The following is a 15,936-nucleotide window of genomic DNA, read 5'->3' as shown; positions in this document are numbered from 1 at the left end:
ATTTCTAAAAATTTACTTTCCGTATAACAGTTTGCAAAAGATAACAATGTCTTTTTTGAATTTCACCCTTCTCATTTTCTTGTGAAGGATCGAACTACCAAGACCATAGTGTTATCCGGTTCGAGTAAAGGAGGATTATACACTCTCCATTCCAGCCCTTCTCCGTTGTCTGCATCTGTTCACGTAGCCGAGAGCACCACTCTTGATGGCTGGCACAACCGTTTGGGCCATCCCCATTATCGCTTGCTTCGCTCCATGGTGAAGACCAATAATCTACCCTGCAAGTCTGCACATCTTCGTCCCCTTTGTCCCTTATGTCAATTAGGCAAGTCTAGTAAGTTGCATTTACCTCCGTCCCATCGTCGCAGTCAGTTTCCATTAGATCTTATTTATAGTGATGTTTGGGGTCCTTACCCTACTCCATCTTTGTTAGGACACCGCTACTACATAATTTTTGTTGATGATCAAAGTAAATATATTTGGTTTTATCCATTAATGCGCAAATCTGATGTATTCTCTACTTTCTTACAATTTCAAGCCTTGGTTGAACGGTATTTCTCTCGTACTATTAAATCAATCCAAACTGACTGGGGAGGAGAATTTCGCTCTCTTTCTCAATTTTTTCGTAAAATTGACATTACCCATCGTGTTGCTGCTCCTCACACCCACGAGCAACAAGGGGCTGTCGAACGTCGTCACCATCATATTACGGAAATTGGCCTATCCCTTCTTGCTCATGGATCCGTGCCCATGTCATACTGGCACTATGCCTTTGAAACGGTTATTTTTCTCATTAATAGGATGCCATCTAAAGTCTCTAGTGATGTATCCCCCTTCGAACTCATTCACAACAAACCACCATCCTATGCCTTCCTATAAATTTTTGGGTGTCTTTGCTATCCTCTTCTTCGTTCTTATACTCGACATAAAATGGAGTATCGATCTCAACCGTGTGTGTTTCTCGGCTATAGTCCCTCTCATAGTGCCTATTGATGTCTCGATTTAAAAACAAATCGTACATATATCGCTAGGCATGTTCGTTTCGACGAATCTACCTTTCCTTTTCAATCTCAGTCTTCATTAACTTATCCACCATCATCATCTTCCTCTTCCCCATCTTGGGGCATTACATTACTTCAACCTCTACAAGAGGCCACCCCACTACCATCCGTTCCTCCATCGATTCCACATTCTCCTTTGCATCATCTGTCCAACTTATCATCGGCTGCATCCCCCTTTTCTCGATCTGCCTCAACACCTTCTCCTATGACCGATCCCACTCCAAGTCCTTTTAGCATTAACGACTCTGCACCTGTTCGGACCAGATTACTTACTGACCTCTATTGCAATTTCTCATCAGCAAAACCTTCCCTTCCTACGCCTTCCCCTACAACTAGCTCCCAGCAAGACAAAACCTCCCCTGACCCATCTGCCCAACCCATCCGTACACATTCCATGGTACTTCGACCCCGTTCCAACCAGCCATCCGTCCTCACCACCACTATCCTCACCATAGAACCTACTTGCTTTACTCAAGCCTCTAAATACTTTGAGTGGTGTGCTGCAATGACTGAAGAATTTAATGCCTTAATTCGTAATGGTACGTGGTCTCTTGTTCCACGTTCATCTCATCAAAAGAATTTGATCGGGTGTAAATGGGTGTACAGGATCAAGAGAAAAGCTGATGGGTCTTTCGAACGTTACAAAGTGCGTCTAGTTGCTAAAGGGTTCCATCAGCAACTTGGCCTCGACTACAACGAGACATTCAGTCCGGTTATCAAACCTACCACTATTCGGTCTATTCTAAGTATTGCAATCTCTCAAGATTGGTCCATCCGACAATTAAATGTTCATAATGTCTTTTTACATGGCAACCTAACAGAAGAAGTTTACATGTCCCAACCGTCAGAGTTTGAGGACCGCGACCATCCAGATTATGTCTGTCATCTCCACAAATCTTTATATGGGTTAAAACAAGCACCTCGTGCCTGGTTTCACCATCTCTCCCAGTTTCTTCTCCGATTAGGGTTTGTTGCCAGCAAAACTGATCCTTCATTATTTATTTTAAGGATGAGGTCTCATGTCCTCTATGTGCTCATCTATATTGATGATATTTTGGTAACCAGCAATGACTCCAGTCAGATCTCTCTTCTCCTTCAATAGCTTGCTAAGAAATTTTCTATTAAGGATCTTGGTGATCTCCATTTTTTCTTAGGAATTGAGGTTGTTCGGAACTCTACTGGATTATTATTATCTCAAAACCGCTACATTAAAGATCTTCTTTTAAAGGCAGGCATGGTTGATTGTAAACCTGTTCAGACCCCAATGGCCATGACAAAGGATTCTGATTCAGGGGGTGCTCCCCATCCGGACCCCACACAGTATCGCTCCATTGTTGGGGCTCTTCAGTATGTTACATTGACACGTCCGGATATTTTCTTTGCAGTGAATAAAGTATGTCAGTTTATGTAGTCTCCTAATACTGATCACTGGATTATGGTCAAACGCATCTTACGGTACCTTCAAGCTACAGCTGATCATGGGTTACACATTCGTCGATCCACCTCTCGCTCTCTCCAAGCTTTCTCGGATGCAGATTGGGTGGGTAGTGGGACTGATAGGCATTCCACTGGGGGCTATGCAATCTTTCTCGGCCCCAACCTCATTTCTTGGGCATCTCGTAAACAGAAAACAGTTGCCCGCTCGTCCACAGAGTCTGAATATAAAGCCTTAGCAGATGCATCAGCTGAACTTATCTGGCTTGAGTCATTATTTCAGAAACTTGGCCATCCCTTACATGGTCCCCCGATTCTATGGTGTGACAATATTGGGGCCACTTATCTGTCAGTCAATCCTGTTTTCCATGCTCACACGAAGCATGTCGAAATTGATTTTCATTTCGTTCGTGAACGTGTTGCAAGACATCAACTATCTGTTCAGTTCATCTCCACCCAAGATCAGCTTGCCGATATTCTCTCCAAGCCCTTGGGTACCTCCCATTTTAGGTTCCTAAGGGACAAGCTGAAGATTCGTGCTCCCGATTCTTCATCTTGAGGGGGTGTATCAGCACACACTCATTCCAACCCAACATTCTATTTTGGCTTGCATTCTTATTTGGCTCTTTTCTATGTTTAGCAAGTCAACACATATTCATATTTGGCTGGCACTCCTATTTGATCTTTCTCCTTGTTTAGCTATTCTACATTTGATTTTTCTTTACTTAGTATGTAATCGAGATATTCCTTCTTCTTGTAATTGCTATAATAGCTAGACCTTGTAATCTATATATACTCCTATTGGAGAACAATGAAATACAAGAATCAGAAATTATCCTCAATAAAGATATTACCTTCTTTAGGGAACGTAGACGAAGTCGGATGTTGAAATATCCTCCCGATATGCAGGGCGAACAAGGCAAAACAAGGGTAGGGGGCCACAGTGTGTTGACTTTGACTGTGTGGACCGTGAGTAATCCAGGGATCTCGGTGGAGTCCATCGAACCTAGATAAGTCGATGCCAGCATTCTATCTCAACTCAGATGTATCGAAGTTAGATAAACCTAAAACAAAAAACTAACATTTAACTCAGATATATCTGATAGATCTGCAACTGCTAATCTAAATTTATCTTCTCCCCAAAATCAAAGCGAACTTATCTCGTCTCTTCTCAACCTCTATATAGTCCCAACCCCTCCTTTGCACTTCACTCTCACCATTCCTTAAGCCCCTCTCTTTCCATCTCAAAGGAGAAGAGAGTTTAAAGATGGCAACCTTCCATCTCTTCTTCCTTCTCTCCTGCGCCGCCGCCATTATCTCCCCTTCCTTCTCTCGTTCCCTTGAACCAAGCTTTACCTCAACACCAAGCCGATCTCTTGCCGCCGGCCCGCCCAGTCCAAAGCCCGGCCCTATCCAAACCAATGGCAAGAACTTCAGCAAGGTCTGCGACCCGGCCCGCTTCAAGGAACTGAGTCTAGTCATTGATGACTTCGCTTACTGTGACAAGTCACTGCCATATGAGGTGAGGGTGAAGGACCTCATCGGCCGGATGACGCTCTCTGAGAAGGTGGCACAGCTCGGCGACAAGGCCGATGGCGTGCAGCGGATCGGACTTCCCAAGTACTACTGGTGGTCCGAGGCGCTCCATGGCATTGCTACCACTGGGTTTGGCACCCATTTCGGTGACATTGTCCCCGGCGCCACCAGCTTCCCCACCCCGATCCTCACCGCCGCCTCATTCAACGAGTCCTTGTGGAAAACGGTTGCCCAGGTGTGTGACACGTTCATAGTTTTAGATCTTCATAAGTTCTTGGGTGTTATTATTGTCACCTTTCTTTTTTTTCTTGCTTGTGTTGTATCCATTTATTTTGATGTACTGGTCGTAAGTTACATGCAGTGGATTTAATACCGTATACGTTACTTAGAGATTGGCTAGTTACCGAAAAAAAGGAGAATGACTAGAATAACGTTTTCTGTTAACGATTTTTTTTTTTTTTTTTGGCATCTCAAAAAAAAAAAAAGATTTTCGTTCATGATGATAATTAATTTTCATTTATTTTTTGGTTATAGGCTATATCCACAGAAGGAAGGGCGATGTACAATCTAGGCCATTCTGGGCTGACGTTTTGGAGCCCCAACATCAATGTTGTTCGAGATCCAAGATGGGGAAGAGCTCTTGAGACGCCGGGGGAGGATCCCTTCATGATTGGTGTCTATGCTATTAATTTCGTGAGAGGTTTGCAAGATGTTGAGCAAACTGGGGCTCCACAAGATTTGAGTTCTAGGCCTCTTAAGGTTTCAGGCTGTTGCAAGCACTTTGCTGCCTATGATCTTGATAAATGGTTCTTTGAAGATCGGCATAAGTTTGATGCTAGGGTAATGCTATAGATTTTAAATTTTGATTCATTTCCACCATAATTGTTTTGTTTAGCTAATGTCAAAGTTTGTGTTTTATTTGTTGATTCTTCTATTATGTATGTAATTCATCTATCTAAGTGAATAACATATAACTGATCTTTTATTAATTAATTTCTGCGCTATCTATTTTAGTATAGCTCCGCTTTAATTTTTTTTTTTTAACTTATTTGATCGAGGAAGTGGTCTATTTTCTAGCGTCCGGTTGCCAATTAAGTATTTGTTTTCCTAGGTGATTATGAAGAAATTCTAGAAAGTAGCATTAAAATTTACATACACAATCTCGATTCTTTTTACATAATATATTTGTTTTACTGAATATAGTTTGTTAATTTAAATTTATGAACTGACAGATCAATATTTTTCGTTATGAGCATTCTTTTTGAACTTTATATTCTCTTTTTTGTGGACTCTATATGTTAATATATATTTTTGTGGACTCTAACAATATTTTTTGAGTTGTTTTAAGGTGACTGAGCAAGACATGGTCGAAACTTTTATGCGACCCTTCGAAGTGTGTGTCAAAGAAGGTGATGTCAGCAGTGTCATGTGTTCCTTCAATAAAATCAATGGCATTCCAGCATGTGCTGACACCAATCTAATGACTCGAACCTTCCGAGATGAATATAAGCTTAATGGGTAAGATTTCCCTTTCATATGTTGTGGCGGATTTCCATCTTTTCAAAAAAAAAAAAAATCTTTTATATCATGTCGCCTGGTTAGATAGGTGCTAATCTGTAGTATTTGCCAGGTACATTGTTTCTGACTGTGACTCGCTCGATGTCATATATCATGTAATGAATTGGCTTGGTGACACCCAAGAGGATGCCATTGGTCAAACTTTGAAAGCTGGCAAGTTTTAAGCTTCCTTCTAATTGCTATTTTCCTCTGTGTTCTCTCTTTTTCTTACGAGTTCCTCTCTATCCTTTTCCGTTTAGCATCAGATAAATGTTGCTAGATATTAAGTTCCGTTATGTTATAGGATTGGATTTGAATTGTGGATGGGGCCAGTATAACATCTATCAACACTGGGGGGAGTCAGCAGTGGCTCAAGGAAAAGTGAGGGAAACTGACATTGATAGAGCTTTGACGAACCTTTACATGGTTCTCATGAGGACTGGATTCTTTGACAACATACCGGCTTATGAGAATCTAGGATTGGCAGACATTTGCAACAAAGAGAACATCGAGTTGGCTACCGAGGCTGCAAGGCAAGGAATCGTCCTTCTAAAGAACAACAACGCATTGCCTTTGGATCCAAAGAAAATTAAGCTCGCTGCATTGATTGGCCCTCATGCCAACGCCACCACGCCCATGATTGGAAACTACAATGGTACTTGGTCGAACACATTGTCCAGTTCCAGTGCGCTATTAGCACATTTGTGTTTGATGTAATTCCTTTGCCAATGTAGGTATTCCATGCCGATACACCTCTCCATTGGATGCCATTGGAAAGGACGTCAAGGTTGATTACCGGCAAGGATGTGATGTTCTTTGCATGAACGAGACCTCGTTTGCCCTGGCGATGGCCTCTGCAAAGAATGCCGATGTCACAATTATTTTTGCAGGGTTGAGTCTCGATGTGGAAGCCGAAGAACGAGATAGGATGGATCTCCTCCTTCCCGGCAATCAAACAGATCTCATCGATCAAGTTTCAGCGGCTTCCAAGGGCCCAGTTGTTTTGGTGATCTTATCGGGTGGTGCTGTTGATATCACCTTCGCCGAGAACAATCCTAAGATTGGTGCCATCATCTGGGCCGGCTACCCTGGTGAGGAGGGAGGTCAAGCCATTGCTGATGTCATCTTTGGACGCCACAATCCTGGTAATATTTTACTGACTAAATACTCTTGGATTAGTTTCTTCTACTCTCAAGTTCTTCTAATTGCCATTTCTTAGTGATTTTGTCCTAATATTGTAATCTAACAAACCATTTTAACAGCCGGAAAGCTTCCATTGACGTGGTACAAGAATGATTACATCGATGCACTCCCCATGACCTCCATGCAACTGCGACCAGTGGAGGATTTGGGCTACCCCGGTAGGACCTACAAGTTCTTCAATGGCCCTGTCCTCTACCCCTTCGGCTATGGTCTCAGCTACACTGCCTTCAACTACAGCGCCATCAACACCACCACAAGCTCCCTCACCTTGGAGGTGAACACCACGCAGTTCTGCAAGCCCCTCACCTACATGACCAAATTCACTGCTCCCCCTTGTCCATCCCTCAACACTGCGGACTACAAGTGCAGTGAGGAGATCAACTTTGAGGTTGAGGTGAAGAACACAGGGAACTTGGATGGGTACCACACCGCTTTGGTGTACTCGAAGCCTCCACCGGAGGTCGCCAATGCACCCATGAAGCAGTTGGTTGCATTCCAGAGGGTGTTCGTCCCTGCAAAGCAGTCAGCTAAGTTGAACTTTACCATCAATGCTTGCAAGGCGTTGGCGTTGGTGGATAAGACGGCCTACACCGTGTTGCCCGCAGGGAAACACACCATTGTGGTTGGAGATGGCCCTGAATCGGTTTCTTTCCCAGTGGAAGTAAATCTTCAAATTTGAGCAATCATATGTCATTAATTTCGGTTAGGGTTTAGCTTTTTCCAGAGACTATGATAGGTTCCTAGTGTAATTTTTTGTTAGGGCTTAGCTTTTCGGAGAGCATAGTTGGTTCATGCATCTTAATTTTTTTTTTTAAGGAACTTCTCGTTCCTTTATCGGCAACCGGATGATAAATGCATCAAGCTGTCCTCTCCTCGGCATGACCCTCTTGGCCATCCATGATCCTTGGCCCAGCTCCAAGGCACATATACCGATCGATATACCATAAGTCTTCCTTGTTCTCCACGACCGACCGGTTGTGCGTTTGGTTATACTTTTCGATTTTTAATTTTTAATTTTTAAAAAATATTTTTTAATATTTTTTTAATTTTTGTTATTGAGTAAAAGTAAAAAAATAAAAAGTATATTTAATAACTATATTGCTATAAAGCAAAAAACAACATTTGGAGATGGCAGGTGAAGAGCTCGATGAGGGAGAAGGGTTCGGAAAAGAAGGAAGAAGAAGGTGGGGAGGTGAAGAGCTTGACAAGGAAAAAGGATTCAGGCTCTTTACTTTTTGGTTTGGCATTTTAGATGTGGGAAAGCAAAAAAAGCAGAAAAGTAAGTTTTGAAAAATAAAAAATTTTTATTTTACATATAAAATAATTATTTTAATTTTTACTTTTTGTTTTTCATGATGTTACTAAATATTGCTTTTTAATTTTTACTCTTTAAAAATTAAAAAGCAAAAAAAGTACTTTTTTTAATGGCCAACCAAATGCATCCTTAGTTGATGATCTTATATTGACAATTATTTGCTATTATAATGACTTTTTTCTATTACATTTTAACTGTCTTGGCTATGTCTCGATATGGTCTTCTTGGGACGTTTAGGACCATCTTGGGTTCTCTCTTTTACTTTCTGTTTTATATTTTATTTTATAAAAAAGGAGAAAAAAGGTTCTCTTATGGAGAATAAAATATCATGAGAATAAAAAAAGAGAAAAATATTTTATTGGCTAGCTGGAAAAAAATTTAGATAAAATTTAAGAATGCACAAAAAAAATTCATGGCTCCACGTTTTTGCTTTCTTCAACCACTTCCGCATATTGTGTTAAATTTCACAAATCACAATATTCACAAATCATAACACAAGACAATGCTTTTTTTTTTTTTTTCTGACAATGAGAATTGGAGTTTATTTTGTGTTCATCGATGAAAAAATAATAAAAAAATATTTAATGATTTAAACTATAAATTTTTACATATTAAATTTTTTAATTTTCTCTAATATCTTATCACCATATATTTTTATCATTAAATTCATAGTGTTTGTTTTTTCAAACAGATAAATTCATTGATTTATACTTAAATCCCACATTTTTAGTTCACACAATTTCACAAATCCACAATGAAAAATTTGCCCACTCTCCCACGAATCTAAATTATTCACTACTACAAAATGAGACTACGACAACAACTGCTATGGCAGCAGTTGTTGCAGCAGTTGGGCCAATCACTATCATAAAAATGTTGTTCTCCAACTACTGCTATAGAAAAGCTACCGCAGCGGCGGTTGGGCTGCAACGACTGTTGCAGCTGGGCCAGAGGTGGGGCGACCGGTAGCGGGGCCGGCAAGGCCACGGTGGGGGCCGACGGAGCACCGGGGTGGTAGGGCAGGCAGCGAGCACAGCCTGGCGGTGATGACGGGGCTATCGATGCGATGGTGCATCCTGCTGGCGGTAGTGGCTCGGGTTCGGGTATTGATAGGCTCGCAATGTTGTCGTTAAGACACCGTAATTATCAAATAAATTCGACTTCTATAAAAATTAAAAATATGTAAAAAGTAGAAAGTCGGATCGAGAAGGCAATATTTTGGTTTGAAATATTTAATTTTATAAAAAAAATAAAATTTTGAAAAAAATAATTTAAGTTGAAAAAAAATTAAAAGTACGAAAAATAAATCAGATACTAAGATCTACTAAGATCTACTATTTAGATCCTAGCTTCTACTTGTAATAAAAATAAATAATAAAAATTTAAAAAATATAAAAATAAATTGATACTAAGATCTACTAACTAGATCTTAGCATCTACTTGCAATAAAAATAAAATTTAAAAATTTAAAAGTATAATAAAATAAATTTTACATTAATTGAAATTGAAATCTAATTACAAAAAATTTAAGAAAAATAATAAAATAAAATAAACTGTAATAAGAATCTGAAGTCGATTGGTGCAGCCTCGTCGGAAAGATGGTTGTTGACCTCTCCTATTTCTTCGTACTCTGTAGAACAAACTGACTTCTCTCCTTCTTCTCCTTTCCCTAAACTTCTCATAATTTTTTTTATTTCTTTCTTTTTTTTCACTATTTGTTTTCTTATTCTCAGACCCTCTTATTTATAGGAGAATTTTTCATCTTTTTCTGATAGCAAATGGAGTCCCAAAAGTCCTCAAAATCATATCAAACCTACATCCCTTGATTCTGACCATTGGATCGCATTTGGACGCACGAGATCAGATCAAAATATCACCACCTAGCACCTTATCTCGATCGAATTTGATGTTAGCCGTTAGATCCTTCATCAGATCGAATTTGGACCGTCGGATGGTGCAAAGAATTCACTTTTGTTTTAGTTCTCAGCCGACAAGCAACCACAGCTGTTGGATCTCACTCAGGATCACTTCGAATAGTCCGATCGCATAACTGCTGTGGGCCATCACTGCTTGATATGGTAAAGCTTCTTCTTAGCCATCCAATCGCATGTTTGGCGTGATCTCAGCCGTTCGATCGCATAAAAAAACTTCCACCCGCCATGAGCCACGTTGTGGACTGCGAGAATTTTTATGGATTGAGCCCCTGATTCTGTGGACCGAGCGGTCGATCCACTGTGCACCGAAGGTTATTTAAAATAAAATTTTAGGATATTTTTACTTGATTTTGCTCAAATTTTGTACCTAAAAAATAAAAAAAAAAATATGAATTAAATTACTTGTTAATTCTTTATTTATTTTGATACTTAATTTGCTCAATTAGCTTGACATCAATTATTTATTTTTATAAAAAAATCTAATTTAGTTATGAAATTAAGTTTTTTAGATATTACTACCATTAATTATCAAAAATATCTAAAATAAATATAAAAATATATGACTTATCACATCCTCCAACTTGAACTTTACTGGTCTTCGAGTAAAGAAAGAATAATCTAGAGTTAAGTACCATTTAACTTAAAGTTTCAAATTTTATCATACAATTTTAAAAATAACCATTGATGTTTAGTAGAGCATGAGTGAGGTATGTTATTAAGATATTAATACTAATCAATATGAGAATTAAATTAAAATACTAAATTTTCTCTAAATTTTTTCTAAATTATCCCTACCTTTATCTTCAAATCATTAACCTTCATATGGACAAGTATATTATTACTTCCGTCCTTCATTTATTAATAATTTTTTTTAACGTTGTACTGCTATTGAGTGCTTTAACCCTTTAAGCTTTCTGTTTGATCCATGTAGCAAGTTTTCAGCCAATGACTCCCAAACCAAATGACTTTAGGACACTAGGTATAAGATATTCTTCAGACTTACTCGAATCAAACAGACTATGAGTTAAAATTAGCTTTACAATAGAGTTTTTTTACCCTTCATACCTTTTGATGCGAAACTTAATACTTACTTAGACAAAGAGGTTCGGTTATTCAGTATAAAGTACTTGAAAACTTTTTCTCTCTTTTTTTTAATTTTTTTTATATAAAAAAATATATAATTATCCTACACAAGTCCATATATTTGATGCTAGTAGGAAAAATTAGAAATGCTTAAGAAAAATGTTTAAGTTTTAAACTTTACTCTTTATTGAATTTTTTTAATACTTGATCCCTCGATGTCTCACAAACTCTTTGATCTGTATATCAATTTTTTTTAAAAAATACTTGGTTTAATTAGATTTTTAAGTCTAATCAGGTGCTTAAATGCTAAATACTAACTTACTTGAGGACTTAATTTTTTTTAATTATTATTATTCTCTCCTCTGAATTTAATTGATATTATCCTCAATAGAGTAAGAAAAATAAAGGGTGCATACCAAGAGAAAGAAAAAAAGAGATGTCACCTGATCCAGAAGTCCTTTCAAAATTAATTTTCCTCCCAACTTAACTAATATTATTTTCAAATCTCTATAAAAGATACTAAGCAAGACTCGATTAACCTAAACAAAATATAAAAGATATCAAAAAATAGAAACTGAGTTACTTTCTAAAAAGTGCTAAGTTTACCGTCTTCAGCCAGACCAATACAGATTTTACCTCACCTATCCTTTGTCAAATATTGGATTGACAAATTTTAATAATTTTGGATTGCCAATCTTAGAAAGATAGTCTATGATAAATTTTATTATTTTATTGTCAATCTCTAAAAAATAGTTCACGATCTCATTTTTTATTTTAGGAAGATAATTTACATACTCATTCACAGACCCTTATTTATTGAGAATTTTTCCTATTTGTTCTTCTAAAATACTCATGAATTGAGTTTTTAGATTAGGAGTTGAGTTTGATACAATGAGTACTAAAAGGGTGTCACTTGATTCTAAACATGCATACTCAGGTGTGATCAAGGGCGATTTTAGTTCTAGAGGAAGTGATGATTCTAAAGAGAAAAAATTAATTTCTAGGGCTGAAGAAAACGGAACTCTTGATTTATATATCTTGGGTAGCTTATCCACTCTTTTCTTCCCTTTATCTTTTCTACTCAAATTAGAACCAGCATCAGTACCAGTTCCAAACTCAAGTTCTTCTATGCAATTAGTCTCAGTACTAACCTCCTCTTTTAAATTTATATTTTGACTAGTATCAGTATTAGCCTCTTTTACCTGGTCTTGGTATAGATCTTTAAGAATCCTATCACTTCTAAACTCAAAAATTACTTTGGTATTCTCAAATTAAGGATTCTTAGGTAGGACATTAGATTGATGACTAAGTCCAAGTGGTTGGTGGGTATATGGATTATTTTTGAAACTCGATATTGGTTGGCTCAAGAATTGACCAAGTTCTCTCCTCATGGAAGACTCAGCTAACTGATCTATTTATGCCAAGCCTGACGATGGATTGCTGTTAGATCATAATCATTTGTTGAAGTTAGCTAAACCTATCGTCGGCTAGAGGAGTCTATTGAGGAAGTGAGTATGAAGGTTGATTATAATAGAATGACTGGGTAGGCTAACTAAGCTGACCTCTATTATAGATATAGTTTTGGTATTTGAGCGTATTTTGAAAGTTTTGTATAGGAGAAATTTGGATCTAAGCCTGAGTCTGTTAGGATCTTCAAGAAAAATTAGGGTGGTTCCTCCAATCTGGATTATATGTGTTTGAGAATGGGTCATTGACAGGCTTGAAAAAATCTTGGACAGCTTGAACTTGTTCTTGGATGAAAGGTGAAAACTGTACAGCCGTGGGATATTCACTCACATGATGGGTTGGGTTAGCATAGATAGAACAGATCTTCTGATAATTGAGAGGTGGTGTGTATTGCGCAGGAGATTGTTGATCAAGGATTAGGAATTGATCTAACTTTTGGATAAGAAGGTCGACTTTATCTAATTTTTGAGCTATTAGAGTCAAGTCAGTCTTAGAACTAGAGTCTGTTTGTTTGATTTTAAAAATTTTTATCCGCTTTTAATGAGGTATCAATTTTTTATAGGAAGATAATGAAACATGATTGATCGAGTTTTCACTCAAAATTTCAAACAAAGTATAGGCTTCATTCTCATTCTTACTTATGAATGCACCTCCACAAGATGTATCTACCATCTGTCTATACTAGTCACCTAAACTCTCATAGAAAGCTTGAACAATTTACCACTTAGATAGATCATGATGTGGGCATTTTCTAAGAAGTTTCTTAAGTCTCTTCCATGACTCGTGAATTTATTCCTCTGTAAGCTGAGCAAATCCAGTGATGGCTCATCTCATAATATTGGTTCAACCTATGGAATAGAATTTCTTAAGAAACTCATGCTGCATTTCAGCCTAAGTTTGGATTGGTCTTTCTATTGTGCTAAGCCAGTACTTGACTTTATTTTTAAGTGAAAAGAGAATAGGATTAGTCTAAGTGCATCATCAATAAAATTTTGAATCTTTATCGTAGAACAAATTTCTAAGAACTCATCTAGATACTTGTAAAGATCTTCATTGGTATTCTTATAGAAAGATGGGAGCATCTGGATTATGATCAACTTGATCTCATAATAGCTTGTAGAGATATCAGGTAAGTGGATATAAGTAGATGGGTTATAGGTGAAAGGAATAAAATATTTCTTCATCTGCCTAGGTGGTTCTTCAGGGTTTTCAACCATTTGATTTTCATGTTTAACATAAATCAGTCGTTCAACTTTAAGATTAGGTTCAACTAGATTAGGGTAAAGAGATCTCCTACCGTACATATACCAATGCAAATCCTAATGTGCATGGTTTAGATTTTTTTTTAAAGAGGGAGAGAGAAAAGAGAAGAGGAAGAAAGAGAGAAGTTCTAAAGGTGAGAACCTTAAAAAAAAAGTCCTAGACCTAAAGACGATAGATGAGAAGAATTAGTTGTGGTTAAGTATTAATCGTAATCAAGTTAGCAAGCAATTAAACCTAAAACACCTATAGGTTTCTTAGATCTAACAGTTTGATATAAAGTGGCTCGATCTAGATACAAGTTGGGTCTGTTCTCACTTTCTTCAACTAGCTAGGTAAGAGGTAGGATCATGGGAGTCCTCCCATTGCTTACCTTAAACACCAATTGAATTGGTCAGGTAAGCTAACAGAACTAATTAAATAACCACGAGTCTACTTAGACTTGGCCTTTTTAACCTCTTGTCTTAGACACCAGTTTCAGAAGTGAATCCAAACTTACTTTGCACTTGACTTCACCACAATACTCAAACTAAACTCAATTGATCCTAGGGGTCAACGTCTACTGAATTTTAATTAGGTTTGAGTTAATGATGGATGCTGGTTGGCTGTTTTTGGATTAAAAAAGGGTGATAAAATTTTTACCTTATCTTGTTAATAGATGTTGCCTTTAAATTGATTTAAGATGAATATGTACAATCAATTTCAAACAATGGGTTCTATACAACTATATTAGATGTATAAAACTTATTAAACTTGAAAGCTTATCTTTTTCTCCAGCGATCACTAAAAATAAATCTAAGATGATGAATGCTCCTAAATAATTAAGTTTCTACTCTTGTCATACAATTTTTATTAAGTTTATGTGAGTGAATTTTAGGTTAATTTAAAAAAAAATAATTAATACTAAAAAAAAAGCAGTTTAGGATTAGGATTGATTTCATCAATTTGAAGCGTTTCATCCTTCTTTTCTTCTCTCTTTTTTTTGTTAAAAAAATAAAAAATCAAAAAAAATTAGTAAGCTATATTTACAAGAAAATCAAAGAAATCAAACATTAAAATTAATGTCTTTCTCAGCAACGGCATCAAAAATTTGATAGGCTCGCAATATTATCATTAAGACACTATGATTATCAAATTAAATTTGATTTTAATAAAAATTAAAAATACTTAAAAAGTAGCGAGTCGGATCAAATCTACGGAAAAGGTAATACTTTAATTTGAAATCTTTAATTTTATAAAAAAATAAAATTTTATGTAAAGTAATTTAACTCAAAAAATAAAAATTAAAAGTATAAAAAATAAATCAGGTACTAAGATCTATTATTTAGATTCAAGTTTCTACTTGCAATAAAAATAAATAATAAAAATTTAAAGAGTATAAAAATAAATTGGTACTAAGATCTACTAACTAGATCTTAGCATCTACTTGTAACAAAAATAAAAGACAGAAATTTAAAAGTATAATAAAATAAATTTTATATTAATTAAAATTAAAATTTAATTATAAAAAAATTAAAAAGAATAATAAAATAAAATAAACTGTAACAAGAATCTGAAGTTGATCGGTGCAGCCTCATTGGAAAGATGGTTGATGACCTCTCTTTTTTTCTTCGTACTTCGTGGAACGAACCAACTTTTCTCCTTCTCCTTAGATCTCTAATTTTTTTTATATTTTTTTACTAATTTTTTTTATTTTTTTATTTTTAGATATTATTTATAAATAAATTTTTTACCTTTTTCTGATAGCAAATGGAGTCCCAAAAGCCCTCAAAATCATGTCAAACCTGCATCCCTTGATTTTAGCTATTGGATCACCTTTGGACGCACGAGATCACATCAAAATATCACTGCGCCTAGCACCTTATCTCGATCGAATTTGATGTCAGCCATTAGATCCTTCATCAGATCAAATTTGGGCCATCGGATAGCGCAAAGAATTCACTTCTGTTTTAGTTCTCAGCCGACAACCAACCACAGCCATTGGATCTCGCTCAGGATCGCTTCAGACTGTCCGATCGTGTAGTTGCTGTGGGCCACCACTACTTGATATGGTAAAGCTTCTTTTCAGCTGTCTGATCGCATGTTT

General features: G+C 36.8%; 1 protein-coding gene across 1 annotated transcript; it reads left to right on the top strand.

The window, feature by feature from the left end:
- Positions 1-2,496: 2,496 nt before the first annotated feature.
- Positions 2,497-9,239, top strand: LOC105040076 (beta-xylosidase/alpha-L-arabinofuranosidase 2-like). Its single transcript, XM_073256824.1, has 9 exons — positions 2,497-2,901; positions 3,682-4,266; positions 4,566-4,871; positions 5,380-5,549; positions 5,662-5,762; positions 5,893-6,243; positions 6,323-6,733; positions 6,851-7,452; positions 9,006-9,239. The coding sequence occupies exons 1-9, from the start codon at positions 2,497-2,499 to the stop codon at positions 9,237-9,239; spliced, it is 3,165 nt and encodes a 1,054-aa protein (XP_073112925.1).
- Positions 9,240-15,936: the final 6,697 nt, after the last annotated feature.

This window comes from Elaeis guineensis, chromosome 1 (genome assembly GCF_000442705.2).
Source record: "Elaeis guineensis isolate ETL-2024a chromosome 1, EG11, whole genome shotgun sequence".
NCBI lineage: Eukaryota > Viridiplantae > Streptophyta > Magnoliopsida > Arecales > Arecaceae > Elaeis > Elaeis guineensis.
The sequence above is the reverse complement of the archived record's forward strand: the minus strand, read 5'-3'. Positions and strand labels throughout refer to the sequence as shown.

What these genes read in the sequence shown, in the direction of transcription:
- LOC105040076 (XM_073256824.1), top strand. Translation starts at nt 2,497, where the DNA reads ATGGTCAAACGCATCTTACGGTACCTTCAAGCTACAGCTGATCATGGG. An exon ending in TCGAAATTGATTTTCATTTC is followed by an intron (nt 2,902 to 3,681) that starts GTTCGTGAACGT and finishes ACCTCTATATAG; the next exon opens with TCCCAACCCCTCCTTTGCAC. An exon ending in CTTTGGACGCCACAATCCTG is followed by an intron (nt 6,734 to 6,850) that starts GTAATATTTTAC and finishes CCATTTTAACAG; the next exon opens with CCGGAAAGCTTCCATTGACG.